General features: G+C 38.2%; 1 protein-coding gene and 1 pseudogene across 8 annotated transcripts in view; one reads left to right on the top strand and one right to left on the bottom strand.

Annotated features, from left to right (window-relative positions):
* The first annotated feature begins 233 nt into the window (after positions 1–233).
* Positions 234–23,763, top strand: part of LRBA (LPS responsive beige-like anchor protein) — a 786,930-nt gene continuing 763,400 nt past the window's right edge. For 5 of the 8 annotated variants that reach the window (XM_043567611.1, XM_043567619.1, XM_043567630.1 and 2 more), the window contains exons 1-2: positions 252–765; positions 1,112–1,544. In XM_043567611.1, coding sequence (XP_043423546.1) covers positions 1,332–1,544 — 213 coding nt within the window. In that variant the 5' untranslated portion in view covers positions 252–765; positions 1,112–1,331. Of the gene's footprint in view, positions 766–1,111; positions 1,545–23,763 lie in introns of all 8 variants that reach the window. The other 3 variants (XM_043567593.1, XM_043567649.1, XM_043567604.1) reach the window with 2 other exon arrangements.
* On the bottom strand, positions 9,622–11,548 carry LOC122475656 (annotated as a pseudogene).

Here is a 23,763-nt window from a genome sequence, read left to right on the forward strand (position 1 = left end):
ATAGCGGGGAGGGGGTGTGTGGGAAGAGTCGGCTCCTGGAAGGAAACATCTCTCCTTGCCGGGCCGGGACACCTTTCGTGTTGTCTGAGCAACGCGCCCGCTAGGGTGCCCACCCTCACACGTAGTCCTGTCAGCAAGCCCTCGCCCAGCACCCCCGCCCTCTCGCGGCCCCACGCTGCCGCACGGTTGCCTCCGCCTTCGCGCCCTCCCGCCCCACCGTCCCGCGCGCTCGCGCACGCGCACGCCGCGCCCGGCAGCCCTCGGCGCTGTCATGGCGGCGAGAAGTAGTTTCAGTGGGTATAGGGACGTTCACGCGAGCCGTGGCGGGGCAAGCTGTGGCAGTAGCAACCTCACCACCACCAGCAGCCTCAGCTGCGGCGTCCATATCGCCAGCAGGGGCTGTTTTTGCAAAGGCTGAGCGCAGGGGTCGGGCGGGCCAGGAAGCATGGAGTTCTGTGCAGCCGCGGGCTCCCGGGGAGCGGAATAGGGAAACTTGGAGGCTGCGACCAGGTGCACTGACCTCTCTCTTCTCCCTCCTTTCCCCGCCTTCGCCACCCGGCCTCCCCTCCCTTCTAGCCAGAATACACACCTCCCCTCCTCTCGCCGTCGAACCTCAGGTGCCTGAGTGCTCCACTCCTCCCCCTGGGCCGAGCGTTGAGAATAATCACCGCCCCTTTCCCCCGCCTTTTCCTGCCCTGGATCTCCGCCGCCACCTCCGTCTCGCGGCTCCCTGGCGGGGGGTGAGGACGAGTCCGGAGTATCTGGGTGAGGAGGAACTTTCTACTTCTGTGGTAGCTTGGGGACCCCCCCTCCTTTCCTCGGACCCTTCATTTTCCAGCGACAGTTTCTCTTTCCGTGCACCTGTGAGGAGAGGTAGCTCTGCGCCTGAACCTGCGAGAGTGTGGGGGAGGAGTGAACCTGTTCAGGGGCCTCTTGAACCCGCCTTCACTCAGAATCTGTATCTTCGAGCCAGGGGGTAGCGGGTGTCGGGTAGTGGGGTCCCTTTAGTAACTTATTTCACAGGCAATAACTATTCTCCTCTCCACCCCCCCCCCCCCCCCACCCAAAAACAAAACCTAGCGTATTTAACATTTATCTAATCTTCCAATAGGGTTTGGCGTTGTTGTCAGCCTCGGGGAGAGAGATTGGACAAATATTCTCCAAGAGGAGGAGGGTGACGCCAAGGACTTTACCCATCAACTGCTTTTGGGGTTTCTCCACAACTTGGAAGAGTGACCTTTTTCGTTTTGTGTTGCGTGTGTGTGCTTATTGCTAGTGCAGCATTTGCTGTCCCATAGTGACTCCGAGTTGTCCTTTCTCGCGAACTAGCAATGGCTAGTGAAGACAATGTCCCTTCCCCGCCACCAACAGGTGATGACGGGGGAGGTGGAGGGAAAGAAGAAACCTCTGCTGAAGAGGGTGCATTGTCCCTGAAACCAGGGCTCCCCATCAGGGGCATCAGAATGAAATTTGCCGTGTTGACGGGGTTGGTTGAAGTTGGAGAAGTATCCAATAGGGATATTGTAGAAACTGTCTTTAACCTGGTAAGTAAATATTTATTTTATAAGCATATATTCTTTTCAGTGGGTTGGGGAACTAGACGTTAAAGCTGGAGCCATGTGCTTGCCTCATACAGATGATGGCTTTTTCCATGGATAGAAACACAAAATCCTACTGACCTAAATGAAAGATTTTTTTGTATTTTTCAGTTTAAGGGGAGTTATGTAGATTTAGGTGCTCCAGGTTTTGTGAAAGTGAACAGATGACTATTGTGCTAAGGAAATAATTGTTGCTTGGAAGTATTTTGTGGGGGTTCCAGTGGAGGACTTTTATTATATAAACATTTTTTTTTGTCTGCATTTCTCTTTAACATTTTAAGTAAATTTTTGTGACTTTCTTTGGGTCTTGAGAAATGATGTAAGTGCCCTACATACTACTTACCCTTTTGAGTCTGCCGAGGTTATGTTTTGCTGTAAGTTTTGAACATGAAAGTTGTTCACAGAGTTGGTGAAAGATTAATTTGCTGCAAAGTTAGTATTTTATATCTTGACCAATTTTATTTTTAGACATAGCTAACAAAAATTAAATTTTGGAATGTATTCACGGTTACATCTTGTGTAAATTGAATGGCAGTTTGAAAAAGGATTGTGGCTGATGCAGCATAATCTTTATTTCTTTTGTAAATGCATGTGTAGCAGCAAAGCATATTTGGTCATTGGAAGTTGCTGGTTCTAAGAACTATGAATGTTACTTTTGAAAGGTGTATATGCAATACTTTTTCTCTGTTCCGTTCTTAGAAATGGTTATTTCTAATGGGGACTTTTAAAATTTCTTTACTCCAACTTCTGTTGCCCATCTACTTAAAGAATGAAAAGTAAATTTGGCCTTAACACTACTTCCACCTCTTCTACCTGTGTTAGAAGATAACAGATGGGAACAAATATGAATACAAAATAGCTGTAATAACCGTTTAGCGCCCTTCCCTTTTGCCTTTGTGTTTTCAAGGTTAGGCTTGTTTTATTCCAGGTGGGTTAATTATTTCCTTCACTAGACCTTTACCAATAGTCTGGTCACTTGCAGTACAACTTCTAGAATGAGAAAGGAACTAGATGAAATCACTTACTTTTGGAGTATAAAAACTTTGAACACTAGGGTATTTCTTTACCAATTTGTTGTGTTGGAAGCTTACATATAAATACACATGTACACATTTTTTTAAGTTTATTTATTTTTGAGAGAGCACAATCAGGGAAGAGAGGGAGAGACACAGAATCCAAAGCAAGCTCCAGACTGAGCTATCAGCACATAGCCCAACGTGGGGCTTGAACCCATGAACTGTGAGATGAGCCAAAGTCACATGCCTAACCAACTGACTGGAACTACCCACATTTAAAAAAAAAAAACCTAAATATTATGGAAATTTTCAAATATACAAATAGGATAGTTGTTCTGGTATTCCTTATGCAGCTTCAACAATTATCAAAACTTTGGGGATCTTGTGTTTATGGTCTTTAAAAGTTTGTAAGTCTTAAGGAGATATATGGTAAATTGATTTATTCCTTTGCCTCAAAGTAAACTTGAAACCTTTTTTTTTTTTTTAAAGTTCAGTTATTTTTTGAGAGAGAGCGCATGTGCACTGGAGGAGAGGCGGGGTAGAGAGAGTGGGGGACAGAGGATCTGAAGTGGCTTTGCACCAACAGAGATCCTAATGGCGGGGCTCCAACCCACAAACCGTGAGATCATGACCTGAGCCGAAGTCGGACACTTAACTGACTGAGCCACCCAGGCGCTTCTCAAAAACCTTTTTTAAAGATTTTTTTTGTTGTTGTTAAAAAATTTTTTTTCAGTGTGTAGTTACATTTGAGAGATAGAGACAGCCTGCAAACAGGCGAGGAGCAGAGAGAGACCCATACAGAATGTGAAGCAGACTCCAGGCTCTGAGCTTTTAGTGGAGAGCTGGACACGGGGCAGGAACTCATGAGCTGTGAGATCATGACCTGAACTGAAGTCAGTGCTTAACTGACTGAGCCACTCAGGCGCTCCAAGATTTTATTTTTTTTCTAAACCTCGTGTACCTAGGATGATAAACAGAAATCTGTGGTAGTGATAGAGCCCATAATTAGTTGTTTGTGTATGAAAAACAACATTCCTCTGGCAGAAGGAGGATTCAAACTTCTTTGTTCTTTATTTTTAGAAAAAAATTTTTTAATGTTTATTTATTTTTGAGAGAGAGAGAGAGAGAGAGAGACAGAGTGTGAGTGGGGGAGAGGCAGAGAGACAGGGAGACTCGGAATCTGACTCAGGCTCCAGGCCCTGAGCTGTCAGCACAGAGCCCCATGTGGGGCTTGAACTCACTAACTCTGAGATCATGACCTGAGCCAAAGTCAGCCGCTTAACCATCTGAGCCACCAAGGTGACCCGAACTCCTTTGTTGTTTTGAATGCCCTGTGTGGAGGTGGATAACCTACCATAAGTCACCTGCATTTTATTAAGGAATATCCAAATTCTGTAGTGATGGTTTGCTTATATGCTGCCTAATATTGTGGGTCTGGTAGAGATTTTAAGATTATTGGTTAAATCACGCACAGCTACTTGTTTGCAGAGTAATAGGTGTCTGGTAAAAAGAGAGGGAAAATCTGTTGAGTTATACCTCCTCTCCACTGTCATTCTCTTCTCCTGTAGAGCAGAGGATTAGATTAGTTCCTCCCTTTTCCATTCTCCCTTACAATACTTTTCATGTTTCTTCATGGATATGTAGGTTGTTTGCCAGGCTTTAGAAAATCTTGAGAACTGACACTTTAGGTATCTGGTAAGCTAGTCCATCTCAATGTCATTAATACTATAGCACCTAAATATTTCTTGATAGTTATCAGCCTTAATCTTAATTTTGCTCAGAGAAGGAAATTACATTAAAAGTTGTGATTTTACAAGTTATGCTGTTTACTGTGTGCCAGGCAATGGGCCAAGTGCTTTACATAAGTTTTTAAATATTTCTTTGAACAACTATTTAATATAGATCTCATTTTATGGATGAGATCGAGACTGAAATGTTAAATAGATTGCCTACAATTTGTGTATAATGGCAACCTTTCCAGGAATACATCTGTCTCTTGAGTTAATGTAGAATTGTTTGCTTCTCTGAGCAGGTAGGTATAGCTGAGGCATAACTTCCCCCAGTATAAGGACACAAAAATCATTGGTCCTGCTAAATAAATATTAATGATGAAATCTCCATCAGTAGAATTCATTTATTCCTCTTTAACTTTCAAATAGCTTTCATATAACTGCATTAAATAGTAAAAAAAAAAATTGCTTAAAAGCAAAAACATTTTTCTGGTCATTCAGTTTTTTTACTTGGCATGTGGATGGGGAAAGTCTATCATTAACTTTTTTTATAGTCACTCTGTTGGGTTAAGATTTATAAAATTGTGAAAAAAAGAATACAGACAGAAGAATATATAATATGTATAAGTAATGAAATATTATAATGATATAAGCTCTGTGAGCCATCTATGTACCTTAACCAGTATAGGGGCACTTGGGTGGCTCAGTCAGTTAAGTGGCCCACTCTTGATTTTGGCTCAGGTCATGATCTCTGGGTCATGAGATCAAGCCCCAAGCCCCTCGTCAGTGTGTCAGGCTCTGCACTGAGTGTGGATCCTACTTGGGATTCTTTCTCCCTTTCTCTCTGCACCTCCCCCTCTTGTGCACGTGTATGCTCTCTCTCAAAATAAATAAACTAAAAAAAAACCAGTTTATTAACAGTGTCACTGAATCCTTATGTGTGTACCTCCTTCAACCTATCTTCACTGGATTTTTCATTAGTAAGTTTAAACTTATTTATAGCTGTGATAACTTTTTCCTGTTTTTCCAGGCATTTTGTTAAAATAGATTATGTACTTTCGATTCTTTTTTACTGATTATATGTTAAGCTACTTTATCAATGTTTATTTATTTTTGGGACAGAGAGAGACAGAGCATGAACGGGGGAGGGGCAGAGAGAGAGGGAGACACAGAATTGGAAACTGGCTCCAGGCTCTGAGCCATCAGCCCAGAGCCTGATGCGGGGCTCGAACTCCCGGACCGCGAGATCGTGACCTGGCTGAAGTCGGACGCTTAACCGACTGCGCCACCCAGGCGCCCCTGTTAAGCTACTTTAAACTATAATAATTGTGCTGTTAAAATTAAACAACTTCCCCAGGCATCTGGGTGGCTCAGTCGGTTGAGTGTCCAACTTCGGCTCAGGTCATGATCTTGCAGTCTGTGAGTTCGAGCCCCGTGTCCAGCTCTGTGCTGACAGCTCAGAGCTGGGGCCTGCTTTGGATTCTGTGTCTCCCTCTCTCACTGCTCCTCCCCTGCTCATGCTCTCTCTCTCTCTGTCAAAAATAAAAATAAACATTAAAAAAATTAAAAAAAATTAACTTCCCTTCCCCTAGAGTTGTCCAAATTAGTGGTAGAGCCATACATCCAGAGGTCTTTACAAAGTATTGCTTCCTAACTTTGCTAATGTAGCTTGAGCTTACTCTCCTGTAAATTCCTTTGAAATTTACCACTGTTCTTGTAATTTCTTTTGCAAATCTGTTTTATAGGTAAGTTTTGATTAATAGTACACTTGTGTATTCAGGTATTTCAAACTTGTAGTCAACTTTTACATTTTTCTTGTTGCAACTTAAAACCATTTCATTTTGTTTTCATCTGTGTGCTAAAAAAAAATTGTCAGACGTTTGGACCCAGAGTAATTAATGTATTGGCATGTTTCCAAGAACTTGCTGCTGAGTTTAAGGCTTCCATCGGGTATTTAAAGGTATTCAGTTCAAGAATAGTGTTTCCCATGAGCTGGTGACAAATATATGTTTTCATGAAATTTGTTTAAAAAGTATATGATTTTAATTAAAATGTTAAAGTTTAAAAGGTAGAATACATTTTTCATGACTCATTACATGTCATTTGATATAGGTCCTGCTAAATATTAATGGTGCAAACTTTTAATGCCTATAGGAGCTGAGCACGTCACACAGAGGCTCCATTACTATTGACTTGTGTTTAGAGAGTGTTCTTGTAGACTTAAAGGGGCAGCTTCTGTTCTACTTGGTTGTTATACTGCAGTAACATGGGCCCAATGGTGTCATACCTTTTGATTTTTCAGGAAGAATTGGAAATCTAGATTTTAAAAAAACCACATTTTAAAATTTGCAGTTAAAAGATTACAAACTGCTGTGTGAGACATATAAAATTGTAGGTATTTTTCAAGCCTTTATATGAACCTTTATTAGAAAGATACTCATGTAATGTACTTGTTAATGTGCCCTCCATCATGTTACGAGTGATAGAAAACTTGAACCTGTTTGAAACACAATAAAAAGGATTTGTAAGGCTCATTAATCTCCAAGTCCAAAGGTAGGGCAAGCTTATAGTAACACATTAATATTAAATACCAGTTTCTTTCCGTTTCTTTTCTGCTTTCTTCAGTCTGTTGTTATTCCTCCCATGGTTGTAGGATGGCTGCCAGTGATGGTTGGGCCATACATATTTTGTTCACATCTCTTAGGAGAGAGCCTCACTGTCCTGACATTCCAAACAAGAGTCCTGACTGGACTACTGAACCAGTGACTGTGGTCATTGAAATGGCTGATTGGCTTAAGCAAACCAGGACCAAGTACTGTACCTAAGGATGGGGTTAATTTTCTCTGAAGTACATGGGCTGTATGGGGAGAGGTGGATACACAAAAATCCGGGTAAGAAATTGAAAGGATAATTGGATAGTGGATAGGCAGCCAATGATGTTCACTACTGTTTTCAAATGCATAATGGTAGTAATATAAAGATATTTGTGAAAGGAGAAAAAAAATCATTAACCCAACACCCTGTTGTGATCTTGAGCAAGTTTTTTTAACCTATTTGTGCCATAGTTTTTCCTCTGTAGAATGGGGAAACTACATTGTAGCAAGGATTAAATGAATAAAAACTTATAAATCACTTAAAATAATGTGTGGCACATTGAGTACTGTTACAAGTATTTGCTATTATTTTAATATTTGTAATTTTAGATAAGTTATCATACTCCAACCTTGTAAATTTTTTTTTTTTTTTTGTATGTAGCTATTACTAGCCTTATTGGCTCTGAAATATGCTATGTAGTTCTTTTGGAATTTATTTAATAGTCATTGTGATATTTTAGAGATGACTCGTTTTTAAACACCTTTGTTGAGGTGTAATTTATATACCATAAAATTCACTTAATATACGTATATAATTTAGTGATTTTCATTAAGTTTACAGAGCTGTGCAGGCATTACCACAGTCTAATTTTAGAACATTTACATCCTGTGTTCAAGATGTTTCGTAGTTCTGGCTCTTGCATTTAGGCCTGTGATCCATTTTGAGTTGATTTTTGTGTGATGTGAGAAAATGATAAGATAGGGGTTAAATTCATCTTTTTTTTTCTTTTTTCTTTTAAATATAATTTATCGTCATATTGGTTTACATACAACACCCAGTGCTCATCCCAACAAGTGCTCTCCTCAATGCCCATCACCCATTCTAAATTTATCATTTTGTATGTGGATTTCACTGCTCTTTGTTGAAATGGGTATTCTTTCCCATTGAATTATACCTTTACATCTTTGTCAAAAATCAGTTGACTGTAAGTGTTAAGGATTTATCTGGACTTTTTTTTCTTTGATATGTATGTCTATTCTTCACCACGGCCACACTGTCTTGATTACTGAGGCTTTGTAATAAGTTTTGAAATAGGGATATATATGTCCTCTTACTTTGTTCTTTTTTTTTCAAGATTTTTTGGGCTATTTTAGATTCTTTGCATTTCTGTGTTAATTGTAGGATCAGCTTGTCACTTTTTGTGAAGAAGCAAGCTGGGATTTTGATGGGGAGGTGTTGAAGCTGTAGATAACTTTAGGGAATATTGAGTTTTCCATTGCATGCATTTGGACTGTCTTTCCATTTGTTTAGGTCTTCCTTAATTTCTTTAATCAATGTTTTGTAGTTTTCAGTATAAGAGGAAATGATGAAAAAAAAATTTTTTTTTTTTTTTTTTTGCTATTGAAATGCTTCCTTAGGCAGCTTTGTGTATTGAAATTTCCAGAAGTGGAATAAATGACTCAAAGTATATGAACATTTATGTAGATCATGAGTAGATATTGTTATTGTTTATTGATGTTGATAAATAAAAGAAATGTGGATGAATTGATGAATTTTAAAAACTTTGTAGTTTCTTGGTGGTAATAGAATTCATCATTTAGGCCCCTTGTTTCCATTTAAGTTGGTTCATTTTATTTTATTTTATTTTTTAATTTATTATTATTTTTTTCAACGTTTATTTATTTTTTTGGGACAGAGAGAGACAGAGCATGAACGGGGGAGGGGCAGAGAGAGAGGGAGACACAGAATCGGAAACAGGCTCCAGGCTCTGAGCCATAAGCCCAGAGCCGGACGCGGGGCTCGAACTCACGGACTGCGAGATCGTGACTTGGCTGAAGTCGGACGCTCAACCGACTGCGCCACCCAGGCGCCCCAAGTTGGTTAATTTTAAACTGAGAAAACATTTAGGAAGCTGAAAAATAAGAATTTTTTTTTTGTTTGTGAATTAAAAGAGAAAGAAAGGGTTTTCTTTCTCATCCTGACCTAGCTAAACTAATCTAGTATATTTTTTATATTGTAAAGTATCTTTTCACACACATGTTCTTTAAAATATTTTTAATAGTTTTTGTGTATCTGAAAGAAAAAAGTCCAGAATTGATTTCTTTTATAATGCTTACTTAGATAATAAATTGTTTCATTTATCCTTTTACGTCTAGAGCTTTTTACAGTGCTTGGTACTTCAAAGGTGTTTATTATATTAAATGGAAATGTCCTAATCTTATCATTTGCTAAATTACAATCATTAGTTAGCCTAGGGTTTTTTTTTTTTTTTTTTTTTTAAAGACACTTTTGTTCAGCATCATGATCAGACTGTTACATTTAACAATCAACAGCATGGTGCAAAAAAAAAAAAAAAAAATCTACATTAAAACCCTTTGTTGGAATGCTTTACACTTTCCACAGAACAGAAACTAAAATAACCTGTTACACAGTTAGTCACAAATACAGTCCTTGGGTTTTTTGCCCATACACATGAGTATTGTCTAAAACATGTCTTCTTTGTAGCAGTTAGGCCCTGCCACCATTGTGCTTGGCTGAGTTCACAAATCTGTTGTAACCTGTAGCTACCCTGTCACTTCTCTGGCTCTCCTCTCCTGCTAAGCTTTGTTTCCTGATAGTAATTAAAACCTTCTGCCACTGCCATAGCTACTGCTGCTCCTGGAACCGCCATAACCACCTTGGTTTCATGGTTTGGCAAAGTATTGGCCTTCACCACCATAGGGGTGAAGCTTCTGCCCCCCAAATTTCCTCCTTTCATGGGTCCCAAATTTGAAGATTGATTTTTGTAACTGCCAAAATCATTATAGTTTCCACCACCTCCGAAGTTGCTTCCGTCATTACCAAATCTGTTATAGCCATCCCTGATGCCACCATATCCACCACTACCTCGACTGCCACTAAAGCTGTCTTGCCCACTGAAGTTTCCTCCACGACCAAAGTTGTCATTCCCACCAAAACCACTTCCACGACCACCACCAAAGTTTCCAGAACTGCTTCTACCTCTTTGGCTGGATGAAGCACTAGCCATCTTTTGCTTAGAGCTCTCCTTACTTCACAGTTGTGGCCATTCACAGTATGGTATTTCTGAATGACAATCTTGTCTAGAGTCATGGTCATCAAAGGTTACAAAAACAAAGCCTCTTTTTGTCACTGCCTTGGTCATTCATGATATCAATCCCTTCCATTTTCTCATACTGTTCAAAATAATCTCTTAGATGATGTTCTTCAGTGTCTTTAATGCCACCAACAAAAATCTTTTTCACAGTTAAGTGGGGACCAGGTCTTTGAGAATCTTCTCTCAAGACAGCCCTCTTTGGTTCCAAAACTCTTCCATCCATCCTGTGTGGCCTTGCATTCATGGCTGCATCCACCTCTTCCACAGTGGCATATGTGAGAAACTCGAAGCTTCTGGAGTGCTTGGTGTTTGGATCTCATTACCACACAGTCCGTGAGTGTTCCCCATTGCTCAGAATGGCTAATCAGACTCACATTGTCTGTTTTCAAAGCTCAAACCTCTGATGAAAAGCTTCCGCACCTGTTCAGAATCTTTGGGAGACTCTGACTTAGACATGATGGCAGTGGGAGGTGAGATTTAACGATGCTTCCTTGAGGTGTCCATGGGCAGAAAAGTTAGCCTAGTTTTATTCATTTCTGCAGAAGATAATGTTGTTAAGACCTTAATGCCATATTTCTTTTACTATTTTCTGACATTTCTTGTGAAGATTCTTATCAGGTGGCTTGTGTTTTTCGTTATACAGTTTTGAATTACCTTAATATCTGTTTTACCCCAAAGGAGCAATTTTGTTAACTTATTTTCAGAATAGTCTCTTACAACCTGCTCTTAAAGTAGTTTCTTTTTTTTCCTCTGATATTATTTCATGGAATGGGATATATACTCAGAAACCAACTTGTATGTAGTGAGTCTTTCTAGTGAGTCTTTGGCTTAAAAGCTGTTGGGACGGTATACAAAGTAAAACAAAAACAAAAACAAAAGCTGTTGACAGTACATGAATTCTTTCTAATTTGCTAAACTAATGTCATAAAACACTCCCAGTTTTAGATTTTTAACATTTTTTGTGTGTTTTTGGTATCTTTTCTGATTCTTCAAAGATTTAATTGGATTTGTCCAAGAGTAATATATGTGCCTGAAATGTGCTATGTGAAGTACCAAATTTCTTGGTGCTGGAGATTGTGGAGGACTGCATATTGGAGATTTTATAGAGCAGAGTCCTACTTTGGGTAGGAAGTTGGATATCAAATGACTTCTAAGGTTATGTAACTATCTGATGGTCATGCTCTAAGTTTTGTTATTTCTTCCTTTCTTTTTTTTTAATGTTTATTTTTGAGCGAGAGAGACAAGACAGAGCATAAGCAGCAGGGGAGAGAGAGAGGGAGACACAGAATCTGAAGCAGGCTCCAGGCTCTGAGGTGTCAGCCCAGAGTCAGACACGGGTCTTGAGCTCACGAGCCATGAGATCATTCATGGTCTGAGTTGAAGTTGGATGCTTAACTCACTGAGCCCCCCAGGTACCCCAATTTCTGTTATTTCTGTTGCACCTGGGTGTTTACATTTATTTCCCAGACATTAAAAAAAATTTTTTTTTTAACGTTTATTTATTTTTGAGACAGAGAGAGATAGAACATGATCGGGGGATGGTCAGAGAGAGAGGGTGACACAGAATCTGAAACAGGCTCCAGGTTCTGAGCTGTCAGCACAGAGCCTGACGCGGGGCTTGAACCCACGAACTGCGAGATCATGACCTGAGCTGAAGTTGGACGCTTAGCCGACTGAGCCACCCAGGCGCCCCATTCCCAGACATTTTTTGACCAGACTTATCTCATCAATCTTTTAGTGATTTATGTTCTATAAAAACTGCAGTTTTAGAAATGAAGGGCTGGGTTTTTTTTAGTATATATCCTTAGAGAAAGATGAAGAACTGATGAGGTCTTAATTATGTTTTGTTAGAAATAAATCTCTTTCTTGGGAACTGAAAGCGATCTTGCCTAACAAGATCTTTGTTAATGAATAATAACTTGATTGGTGTGGTATTTTTATTTATAAGCTATAGTAAATCTTTTAAAGCTATGGGAATTTTAAATGGGACTCAATGAAGTGTTTGAATTTTGTTGTTTCTAGTGAAAATATGTTTCTCATAAAGTAATACAAATATATTATCTTAAATCCTATGTATAGTATCTAGTTGAATCCAGTTTTTATGATCTTGGGGCTTCAATATCTTGACAAAAAATTGTTATTATATCTCAGAGCTTATAACTGTATATGTATATAAAAACATTTTAACACAAAGCCTTTAAAAAAAAGTGTTGATTTTGTTAATACATGAAATTAAGAAAAAATAGTCTTGATAGTAATATGATAATCAGTTTCAAATGAGTGTCAACAAATCTTTTCTAAAAACAAAGTAGGAACTGATATAAAGAGGCTCACTGGTATCTAAAATGGAGAAAATATTAAAGAAAATTACATAAAGGTATTGTAAAATGATTATTAACATTATTACCAACTCATTTTTTTTTTAAAAATTAGTTTTTATTTGAGAGACTGTGTGTGTGTGCGCACATACGTGAGTGCAAGGGAGGGGCAGAGGGAGAGGGAGAGAGCACAGAGCCTGACGTGGGGCTTGATCCCAGGACTCTGGGATGATGACCTTAGCTGAGATCAAGAGTCAGCTGACTGAGCCACCCAGGTACCCCTCACCAACTCATTTTCCTAGATCAAATTGCTGTGAAATTAATAGACATCCAGCAGACACAAAATCCAAAGCATTTCAGAATAATTTTCTTTACTGTAGTTGTCATTGGATGGGTAAGGCAGTGCCCATGGCCAAAAGTGTGAGTGGGTGATTTTGTTAGTTTACTAAAACATTTGGTAGATTATGGTTCTTTATTTTCTAAGGTTTTTTGGGGGTTAAGTTTTTATTTTCTTTAATGGTAAGTTGATTTATGACCCTTGAGGTAGGGGACACAGATATTGATAACTGGTATGCTTTTGAGTTAAAATTAATTTGTTATTTTGAGGTGCTTTGGTAGCTTAGCACAGAGCCTACTTAAGATTTTCTCTCTCTCTCCCCCCCCCCCCACTCTCCCCTGTTCATGCTCTCTCACTCTCTTTCTAAAATAAAAAAAATATTTTGAGTTATAATAGATAATAGCAAAATCTAAGATTTATTAAGTATGCCAGGTCCTGTTTGATGTATGTATTGATCCAAGTTAATTCTTAGAGTTCTCACAGATAGGTGTTAGGTGTTTCTGCCAAAATGTCTTGTGTTCTGCAAAAGTGTACTAAAAATAACAGGATTTATGGGGAAAGATAGGATTGGGGTGGGCCATTCAAAACCTGTGGGACCTTGTAACTGGAATACTAACAAAATCAATAATAATCCTGATGAAAATACTAGCAAGGTTAAATCTCTATTGATATTTTCATGTTAGCATCACATTCACTTTGTGGAACTAACTAACCCTAGAGTTTATGCTTCCTTCTTTGAGATGTAGGCTTGGTTTCTTTAGCTTCTGATAGACAACATTTTTATCAGTACTAAATGTCTGATCCAATGTGTAGCTTTCCTTATTAATTCATTGTTTTAGTACAGAAGGAAATGTCTTTGTACTTTCTTCATTTGTACTTACAGATTGTCAGATACTTAATGTCGTGGAAAAAGCATACTAATTCTTGGAATCATTAAGCCAGGCACTATTTGCGTTAAAGGAAAGCAGTTCTGCAAATTTTTAGGTTTTTCATAAGATCTTCATATATTGCCAAGGATTTTTTTTATTCTGTTGGAAACAATTACATATGAACCAGCATCACTTACACACTATTTCTGTATTATTCTACTCTTTAACAATTCTGTAGGAGGTAATTCAAGGCAAAGGCAAAGATATAAGTTATAGTAGAACAGATTGTACTGTTATAATATTCACTTTATAAATGATGAAACTGAGATACAGAAGATGAGTAGCTTGCTTAAGTTACAGAGCAGTTTATATTGTTGAGATTGAAGCTCAGGGAATCCATAACCTGAGCTGTTAACCACTAAACCGTATATGGTTTATAATTACAAAAAACCTGAAATGTGAAAAAGTGGTTTGAGGCATCTTTCAGTCTTGTAATTGAATAGTAACTTGGAAAGTATCTAGATTGTTTACAACTTGCCTAATAGTCAAGATTTGCGTTATGGAAGGTAGGGCCCCCCCCACCCCCCCAATAACCTAAAATACATATGAGGAAGAGAAAGGTTTTAATGAATGTGATTTTTATTTTTTATTTTTTGAATGTGATTTTTAAATTGGATGGAATTAATCACGTAATCTTTATACAAGATATTGTAGTTTGCTTCTTTACTTTCATGGTTAATATTTAGTTGGCTTAGCTTCCAGGATTGAAATGAACTTGTTTATTGATTGTATAAGGAACTGAATTTTTAAAAAATTTTCATTAAAAAATTTTTATTTATTTTTGAAGTAAACTTACCTCCAACGTGGGGCTTGAACTCATGACCTTGAAGTCAAGAGTCACATGCTCTATCAACCAAGCCAGCTAGGTGCCCCAGGAAAGTGTGGGGTTTTAATAATCTTTTTTTGTGACTTTATACTGATCTTAGTGAGCACATTAATAGGAAAAGATGATGCTTTTGTTAATCAGTTGCAGAAGTTAATACCATTTGTTGTCTTTAGTTGTTTGTCAGGATGTAGTCATAGTTTCATTTGTTCAGATGACCTTTCCTTGGAGTTGATTTGTTTCCGTGATAGATTTTCCAAATAAAGTACCATATACTCAAATTTATGGGACAAGATTATTTTTTCTTCCAAAGAATTAGGGTGTATATTTTAACTGGGGTTTAGCATTTAACTTTTCAAATAATATGTTTATTTAAGAAGTCAAAGATCAACTGTAAATAAGATTGTATTTTATTTTTTAAAGTTTTTTTTTTTGAGGGGGAGGGGCAGAGAGAGAGAGAGAGAGAGGGAGAGAGAATCCCAAACAGGCTCTGTGTTTTGTGATGATCCTGTGGGGCTCAGTCTCACAACCGTGAGATCATGACCTGAGCCAAAATCAAGAGTTGGACTCTTAACCAGCCGAGCCACCCAGGTGTGCCCTGTCTATGAATAAGATTTTAGAGTGGAACATTTTACATGTTGCTATATTGACGACTCCTTTTATGCTTTAATAACATGACATTATTCCCTTTTATTAAACATGTATTTATTTTCATTGGGATCAATCCATTTACTCGTTCAATGAATATTTGTGGAGCAGAAATGGTGTGCTATTACATGGTGCTGGCAATAAAACAGTGAGCAAGAGAGGTATGGACTTTGCCTTCATGGAGTTTAAAGTGTCAGTTCTTTAGCCTCTAGGTACTCCCATTTTTTCACTATACTTCTGTCCTTCAGTTTATTAAATTTATTTTCTGATACTTGTATACTCCACTCTTGTTCCTGACTGTTGATCTCTAAGAAAATGTAAAGTTTATCATCTTTGTGACATTTATATGTTGACTACATTGATTATATTATTAGAGATGATGATGTCTCTCATACATCTTTTACTTGGAATTCTTTATCTTCTTCCCTCTTACCCAGCTAAAGCATCTAGGACAATCTAATGGCAATATATATATGAAATACAATGTGGTACTTAGTTTCTGGCTGTATTACCAACCTGTCTGGAATGAGGTGGTGGAGGGATGCATGTGGATGAATTTTTAATGTCCTTTATTACTTTGCCACTACATTTCTTTCTTTTTTTTTTTTTTTTAATTTTTTTAATGTTTATTTCTGAGACAGAGAGAGAGAGAGAGAGAGAGAGAGAGAGAGAGAGAGAGAGCATGAGTGGGGGAGGGGCAGAGAGAGAGGGAGACACAGAATCAGAAGTGGCTCCAGGCTCTGAGCTGTCAGCACAGAGCCTGACGTGGGGCTCGACCCCACAGACTGCGAGATCATGACCTGAGCTGAAGTTGGACACTTAACCCACTGAGCCACCCAGGCACCCGGAATAACATGTGACTCTTGATCTTGGGGTTGTAGGTTTGAGCTCAGTGTTGTATGTAGAGATTATTTAAAAATTCTTAAACCGTAAATTTGAACTTTTTGTGATATTTAGCAGTATACTGATGGTGATTTGGTCTTTTATTTGATAATTCGAGGTCATTAATTTGAATATTGGTGTTGGAATATCATTTGGAATACTGAATATTTCTGTACTCCTCTCTCTCCTACATCTTCAGTATACTACGCTAGTTGAGATACTCAATTATTTTCCTGTATAGTTGGAATAACTTACTTGCTGGTATTCCTGCTTCTCTAGTCTCTTTCAAATACCTTCCACAACCTCTGGAATATTTTATGTACAGTTAAAATATGACCATTTGATTTTCCTTTCAAAATCTTTCTACAGTTTTTCATTCATTTCTGGGTAAAGGCCAAGTTACTTAATATGACAGATAAGTAATCTGGATCTTGGCTTATTGCTTACCATTCCCTTCCTCAAATTTGTTTGTATAGTATTGAACTTTGATGCTCTTAAGTTTCTGCTACCACGTGACAAGTCCCTTCCATTTGTGTTTCATTGATCAAGGGAAATCATATGGCCGTGCTTGTGTTATCATCTCATTCTTTAGTTTCACAGGATAAGTGCATATAATCCCCTTGCAGGCAGAGGCACTGAATACTGGAGAACAAGAAGATTATATTTCTTCACAGTTCTTAGACTTACTGATATTTACTAAATGGTTGGCTCACATGTATGCCTTGTATATCATTCTATTTTTTGTTTCTGTTTCTGAAGTGTATCCTTCAGTAGTTCTTTCATTGAGGGTTTTTGAGTGGCAAACTCTGTTTTTTGTTTAGAAATTTCCTCATATTGACCTTTCTCTTGAATGTAGTTTAGCTGGATGCAGGTTTCCAGTTGACAATAATTTTCTCTTAATATTTTGAAGATACTGTTCTGTTCTTATTGTTGAAGTTATTACTGTTAATAGTTGTAATTGCTTAACTTTATGGGTAATCTGTTTCTATGGTTGCTTTTAAGATTCTTTGTTTGACTTTGGGGTTTCGTAGTTTCACCATAACCTATGTATGGGTGGTTGTACTTCCTAAATTTGAGGATTTGTGTTTTTTCTAGAGAATTTTCATGAATAATGGCTTTTCTTCATTTTATCTATTTGTATTTTGGAACTCTTAATACATGACATGTTGGTTTTTTTCCCATTCTATCCTTCATGTCTCTTAATGTTTCATATTTTCAATCTCACTTGTGATTCATATCTTTTTTAAATGTATGTTTATTTATTCTTGAAAGACAGCAAGCGAGCAGGGGAGGCGCAGAGAGAGAGGGAGACAGAGAATCCTAAGCAGGCTCTGCGCTGTCAGCACAGAGCCCAGTGTAGAGCTCAGTCTCATGCACTGGGAGATCATGACCTGAGCCAAAATCAAGAGTGTTTTTTTTTTTTTTTTTTAAGAGTTTTATGCTTAACTGACTGAGCCACCCAGGTGCCCCTAAATTTTTTAATTTTTTTTTTAATCAGCATTGGGTTTCCAGTTCATGACAATAGTGTAAATTTGAACTCCCAAACCTATGAAGATCATCCCAGAATTTATTTTCCTGGAGAAAACTTTTTTTCTCTTTCTTTTTTTAAGATAGTAGCCCAGCCAAAGACTGGCTATTTGTAATTTCCTTTTGCCAGTTGGTGAGTTTTTTGGAGGGGAGGAGGAAGGGAGATCTACTTTTTGAGCTTTAAGAGTACCATATGTATATGGAGATTTAATTTCTATTTCCCCACCTTGAGTGGGCACAGTACTTTATTTTGTGTTTCTACATAGGCATTAAAATGCTAGTCCCTAGGTCACTAGCCTTCCTTCCTGCGCCCCTTTAGCAGTTGTAGTAACAGTTCAAATTCTTACTGTTTTTCTGTTTCTTCATTTTAGGCTCTTAGAGATTGCCTTTTTTTCTTGAAAGCTTAGGTCTACATCGAAAAGTAGTTTTTGTTATATTTACCTAATATTTGTAGATGTTTGTAAAGTTTTTTTTTTTTTTTTTTTTTTTTTTTTTTTTTAGGCCATCTTAGTCCTGTCTTGCTGGCACTATATTATACAACTATAACATAGAACAAAATAATGCGTATATAATAGCCAGTGAAGAAAATATAGGACCAATTTATAGTATATTAGGTCAGGTTATTTCCCACCTAGAAATACTGAGGTAATTACAGGTAATAGAATTCTGTAGATCAATGAAGACGTTGTAGGGAAAGAAAATTTGTCATTTTTCTTTTATTTATTTATTAAAAAAAATTTTTTTTTTTAACGTTTATTTATTTTTGAGACAGAGAGAGAGGCAGAGCATGAACGGGGGAGGGTCAGAGAGAGAGGGAGACACAGAATCGGAAGCAGGCTCCAGGTTCTGGGCCATCATCAGCCCAGAGCCCGACGCGGGGCTCGAACTCACAGACCGTGAGATCGTGACCTGAGCTGAGGTCGGACGCTTAACTGACTGAGCCACCCAGGCGCCCCTCTTTTTTTTTTTTTAAACCCTTGTATTTATATATACAGATAGATGAGCAATTTTCATCTTAGAAACAACCCTGTATTACCAAAGGAAAATAAATAAAAGTTCTTGGGAAATTGTATGTGTGGAGGTTGTGTTTTAAATTTTGGTAATTAAAGGAGTTTTCTGAGCTTTTAGAATTGTAGAATGTTATAAAATGGTAAAAGAAACCTTATTTTTTTTCTTCTGACCCCTACCCATGCAAAAGAAACAACTTAGAAAAAATATATTATTCTTCGAGTCTTAATTCTTTATAAGTTCCTGGTAATTTTGATGGAATGGTAATAAGCTGCATCGAAATCTCATTTGTATTAATAGGGAGCTTTATAGTTTTATTACTTTTAACATGTTCATCTGCCCAAGGATGAACTCTTAAAACAAAATAGTTGTGAGTCAAATGATGACCATTTGTTAATCTCTTAGATACTACAGTTAAATTGACAAGATGGCTTTTGACATAAAAATTTCAGGAGCCTTGTTTCAGAACAGTAGAGATTGTTGTGTTGACTAATTTCTGTTAAGTGAGATATTTAAGAAATAGTTTAGCTAAGTTCTAAATTCAGCATAGTAGATTGTCTAAATATTTTTCTAGTTTATATTGTTGGATATGATTTTATATTCTGTGGGTTAAGTGCATGAACAGTTACATCAAATTATTCACGTGGTGCTTCAGGAGGAAAGACTGAAATTAATGCTTTGCCTGTGATCCAGTTGTAATAAAGCTGAACTTGAACGTAAATTAGGGTGTGTGACTGAGTGTTGATTACATATAGGCAATGTAAGTGTTTTATAAGGATTATCTCATTTAATTCACAAAATAGCTCCTTGAGGTAGTACTTTATTAAAATTTTTTTTTTTTGAGAGAGAGAGAGAGAGAGAGAGAGAGAGCACGCGTGCACAAGTGGGGGGAGGGGCAGAGAGAGAGTGAGAGAGAAATTCATAATCAGGCCCCAGCAAGGAGCCCAACATGGGGCTCTGACGGCTGTGAGATTATGACCTGAGCCATAATCAAGACTAGGATGCTTAACCAACTGAGCTTCCCAGGTGCTCCTTAAACTTGTTTTTTAACAAGAAAACAAGACTGGAGAGGTTAGGTTGCTAGGTTGCCTTTATTTCTTAACAGTTATTTTATAAAGTAGTTAAAATATATAACTTATAATAAAACCCAGTTTTAGTTAGAGAAGGAATACAAGTAAGCTAATTAGTAGATAGGAAAATGGAAGACAGATGCCTCCCCCTGAGATTATCAAACACAACTGTATTTCCTTTTTTCATTCTTCATTTCAATGGTATCACTTTGCCTTTATCAGAAACTTGATATTTTAAAAATGTTTATTTACTTTTTTTTTTTTTTAAATTACTATTTTTTCTTTTGCCCTTAGAAGTCTCAGTGGGCAATGTATGCAGTCTTTTTTGTGTGCGACATTTTTTTTTTTTCAACGTTTATTTATTTTTGGGACAGAGAGAGACAGAGCATGAACGGGGGAGGGGCAGAGAGAGAGGGAGACACAGAATCGGAAACAGGCTCCAGGCTCTGAGCCATCAGCCCAGAGCCCGACGCGGGGCTCGAACTCACGGACTGAGAGATCGTGACCTGGCTGAAGTCGGACGCTTAACCGACTGCGCCACCCAGGCGCCCCGTAAAAATGTTTATTTACTTTTGAGAGAGAGAGAGCATGTGTGTGTACGTGGAAGGGGCAGAGAGAGAGAGAGAGAGAATCCCAAGCAGGCTCTGCTCTGTCAGCCCAGAGCCTGACTTGGGACTTGATCCCATGAACCGTGAGATCATGACCTGAGCTGAAATCAAGAGTCGATGGTCAACTGACTGAGCCACCCAGGTGCCCTGACCAGAAACTTGATTTGACTTATCTTTTTCCTTATTCCCATAACCAGTCCATCACTAAATAGTCTCCTTAATTCTGACCCCAGGTATCTCTTGCTAAGATTATTTTTAACACCTTTCAGAACTGTTCGTTTCCTCTGCCATACCATTCCACAGCATAAGGCTCTACTCTTATACTTTGTTTCCTCTGTCATATGACCACTCTATATACTATACTCAAGCCCATACTGACTTTTTCTTACACCTTTCTTAGGTCCTGTCTCTATAACTTCTGTGCTTTTCTATCAGCTGTTCTCTCTGCTTGGATGCTTTTCTTCCTTCTTTGTCCATTATAGTTATACTCACACTTTAAGACATAGTTTAGATACTGTGTTCTCTAAGAACCCTTTGCTCCACTGCAGAATTTTACTCTTCCTCCATCCCACCACAGAACTTTGTTTATAACTTATTATAGCATTTACCTCGTTCTTTTATGTGTTTATATATTACCCCAGACTATGAGCTTAAAGGCAGAGACTATATTTATGCCATCTTTTTTTTTTAATGAGGCTTAATTAGGTATAATTTCCATAAGATAAAATTCATCCCTTTTAGGTGTACAGTTTGATGTATATAGTATCCATCATCACATCTGGGATGTAGGATATTTCTGTGACTTCCAGAGAGTTTCCTTGTGCCTCTTTGTAGTCAGTCTTCTCGCTCATTCTCAACCTTTGGCAGCCAGTGATCTAATTTCTGTTCCTATCATTTTGTCTTTTTCTGAATGTCAAATAAAAATGGAATCATACAGTAGGTATCTTTTTGTGACCAACTTCTTATACTTAGCATACTGATTTTAGATTGCTTGTAGTTCTTGCATATATTAATAGTTTCTTTTTATTGCTGCATTGTATTCTATTATGGATGTACCACAGTTCATTCAGTCACCAGGTGGTTTCCATTAGCCATTATGGGATAGAGCTGCTCCAGAACATTTCCATACAAGTCCTTGTGTGGACATGTTTTAATTTTTCCTAGGTACTACCTATGAGGCTTTTTTTTTTTAAGTTTATTTTTGAGAGAGACAGAGCGTGCGCAAGTGAGCTGGGGAGGGGCTGTGAGAGAGGGGAACAGAGGATCAGAAGCAAGTTCTGTGCTGACAGCACAGAGCCCGATGCAGGGCTTGATCTCAGGAACCACAAGGTCATGACCTGAGCCGAAGTCAGATCCTTAACTGACTGAGCCACCCAGGCACCCCACCAAGAGCCTTTATTTGTTTGTTTGTTTATTTATTTATTTATAAATGTTTTTTTTTTATTTTTTATTTTTGAGAGAAAGCACATGAGTAGGGAGAGAGAGGGAGACAGAGGATGCAAAGTGGTCTTGGCACTGACAGCAGACAGCCTGATGTAGGGCTCAAACTTACAAATTGTGAGATTATGACTTGAGCTGAAATAAGAATTGAACCCTTAACCAATTGAGCCACCCAGGTACCCCCCTAAGAGGCTTTTCAACTTGAGTTACAATGCCAAGGAAGCTTCCAGTTAAAAAAATAACAGAATCCAGATTGGAAGGAAAAGAAGAGGCAGCCCAAGGGAGTGAAGGGGAATGACATTTTCACTTGCCATAGGTAGAGAGAGAGAAAATCTTAGGTGGAAATTTCTACCTTCCTCTAAACGATTGGAAAAAATAATAGAATGACCAGTCAAGTAACAGTATACCCTGTGGGGCCAGAGAATAGAGAAGCTAGCTGAAAACATGCTCATTAGAGTCAAAATTTGACTTACTTTAGGCAAAAATACCCTTAAAGTTTTGTTCCATAGCAAGTTTTCATGTCTTAACATTTCCTCATCCATACCAATGAGTTGGCATTTTCACATGGAATTTATATTATGCAGTAGTCCCAATGATTTGAGGCTCTTGGGACTGTGATGAACTATGATTTGCAATTAATATTTTATCCCCACTCCAATAATGACAAGCTAAAACATAAATACAGCAATACAGGTATTAGAGAAATTGTCTTCAATTTCTAATTGTCTTCAAGGTTACTAAAGATACTTACAGGAGTATGCATATAAATCTGTACCAACTAGGATAAGAGCCCATTCAACAAATTCACTAATAGAAAACTGTCCTATAGGGCGACTGGGTGACTCAGTTGGTTAAGCATCTGAGTTTGGCTCAGGTCAGGATCTCATGGTTGTTGAGTTTGAACCGTGCATTCGGCTCTGTGCTAACAGCTCAGGGCCTCGACCCTGCTTGGGATTTTTTTGTCTCCTTCTCTATGCTCCTCCCCTATTCGCACTCTCTCCCTCTTTCTCTCTCTCAAAAATAAACATAAAAAAATTAAAAAGAAAAAGGGAAACTGTCTTATAATATCAAACATTTGGTGTCTCTACTCTATTTTTTTAAAGTTTATTTGTGAAAGAGACAGAGTGAGTCGGGGGAGGGGCAGAGAGAGAGTGGGAGACAGAGAATCCCAAGTAGGCCCAACATATCAGCACGAAGTCTGATGTGGGGCTCAAACTCACAAACTGTGAGATCGTGACCTGAGCCAAAATCAAGAGTCAGATGCTCAACCAGCTGAGCCACCTAGGTATCCCTACACAATTTTAAATCCAAAATCATTTGAGGAGACAAAGAAGCAAAGTGACACTGCTATCAAAAAAGAACACAGTATAGCACACATTGGATCCTGTTCTTGGATCCATTCAACATAGTATGACATTCAACATAGTATGGATACCGTCTCCTCAATTTCATGTAGATTTTGGCAGCAGACTTTAAATTCCTAGAAGATTACTCCCCAAAGTTTAATAACCTTAAAGTATTACAATTCCAATGAACAAATTGTAGGGACTGTAGAAGCCGTATATTATTAGTTAAAATGTCTTGTGGAAGAATGTTGATAATGAGTGAAGTTGGCTGGTGGGTGCCTAGGAGTTCTCTTATGATTTTGTGTAAATTTGGAATTTTCCATGATATTTTATTTTATTTTTTTATTTTTATTTATATATATATATTTTTTTTAACATTTATTTATTTTTGAGACAGAGACAGAACATGAATGGGGGAGGGTCAGAGAGAGGGAGACACAGTATCCGAAACAGGCTCCAGGCTCTGAGCTGTCAGCCCAGAGCCCGACGCGGGGCTCGAACTCACGAGTTGTGAGATCGTGACCTGAGCCGAAGTCGGCCGCCCAACCGACTGA

This window comes from Prionailurus bengalensis, chromosome B1 (assembly GCF_016509475.1).
Source record: "Prionailurus bengalensis isolate Pbe53 chromosome B1, Fcat_Pben_1.1_paternal_pri, whole genome shotgun sequence".
Lineage (NCBI taxonomy): Eukaryota > Metazoa > Chordata > Mammalia > Carnivora > Felidae > Prionailurus > Prionailurus bengalensis.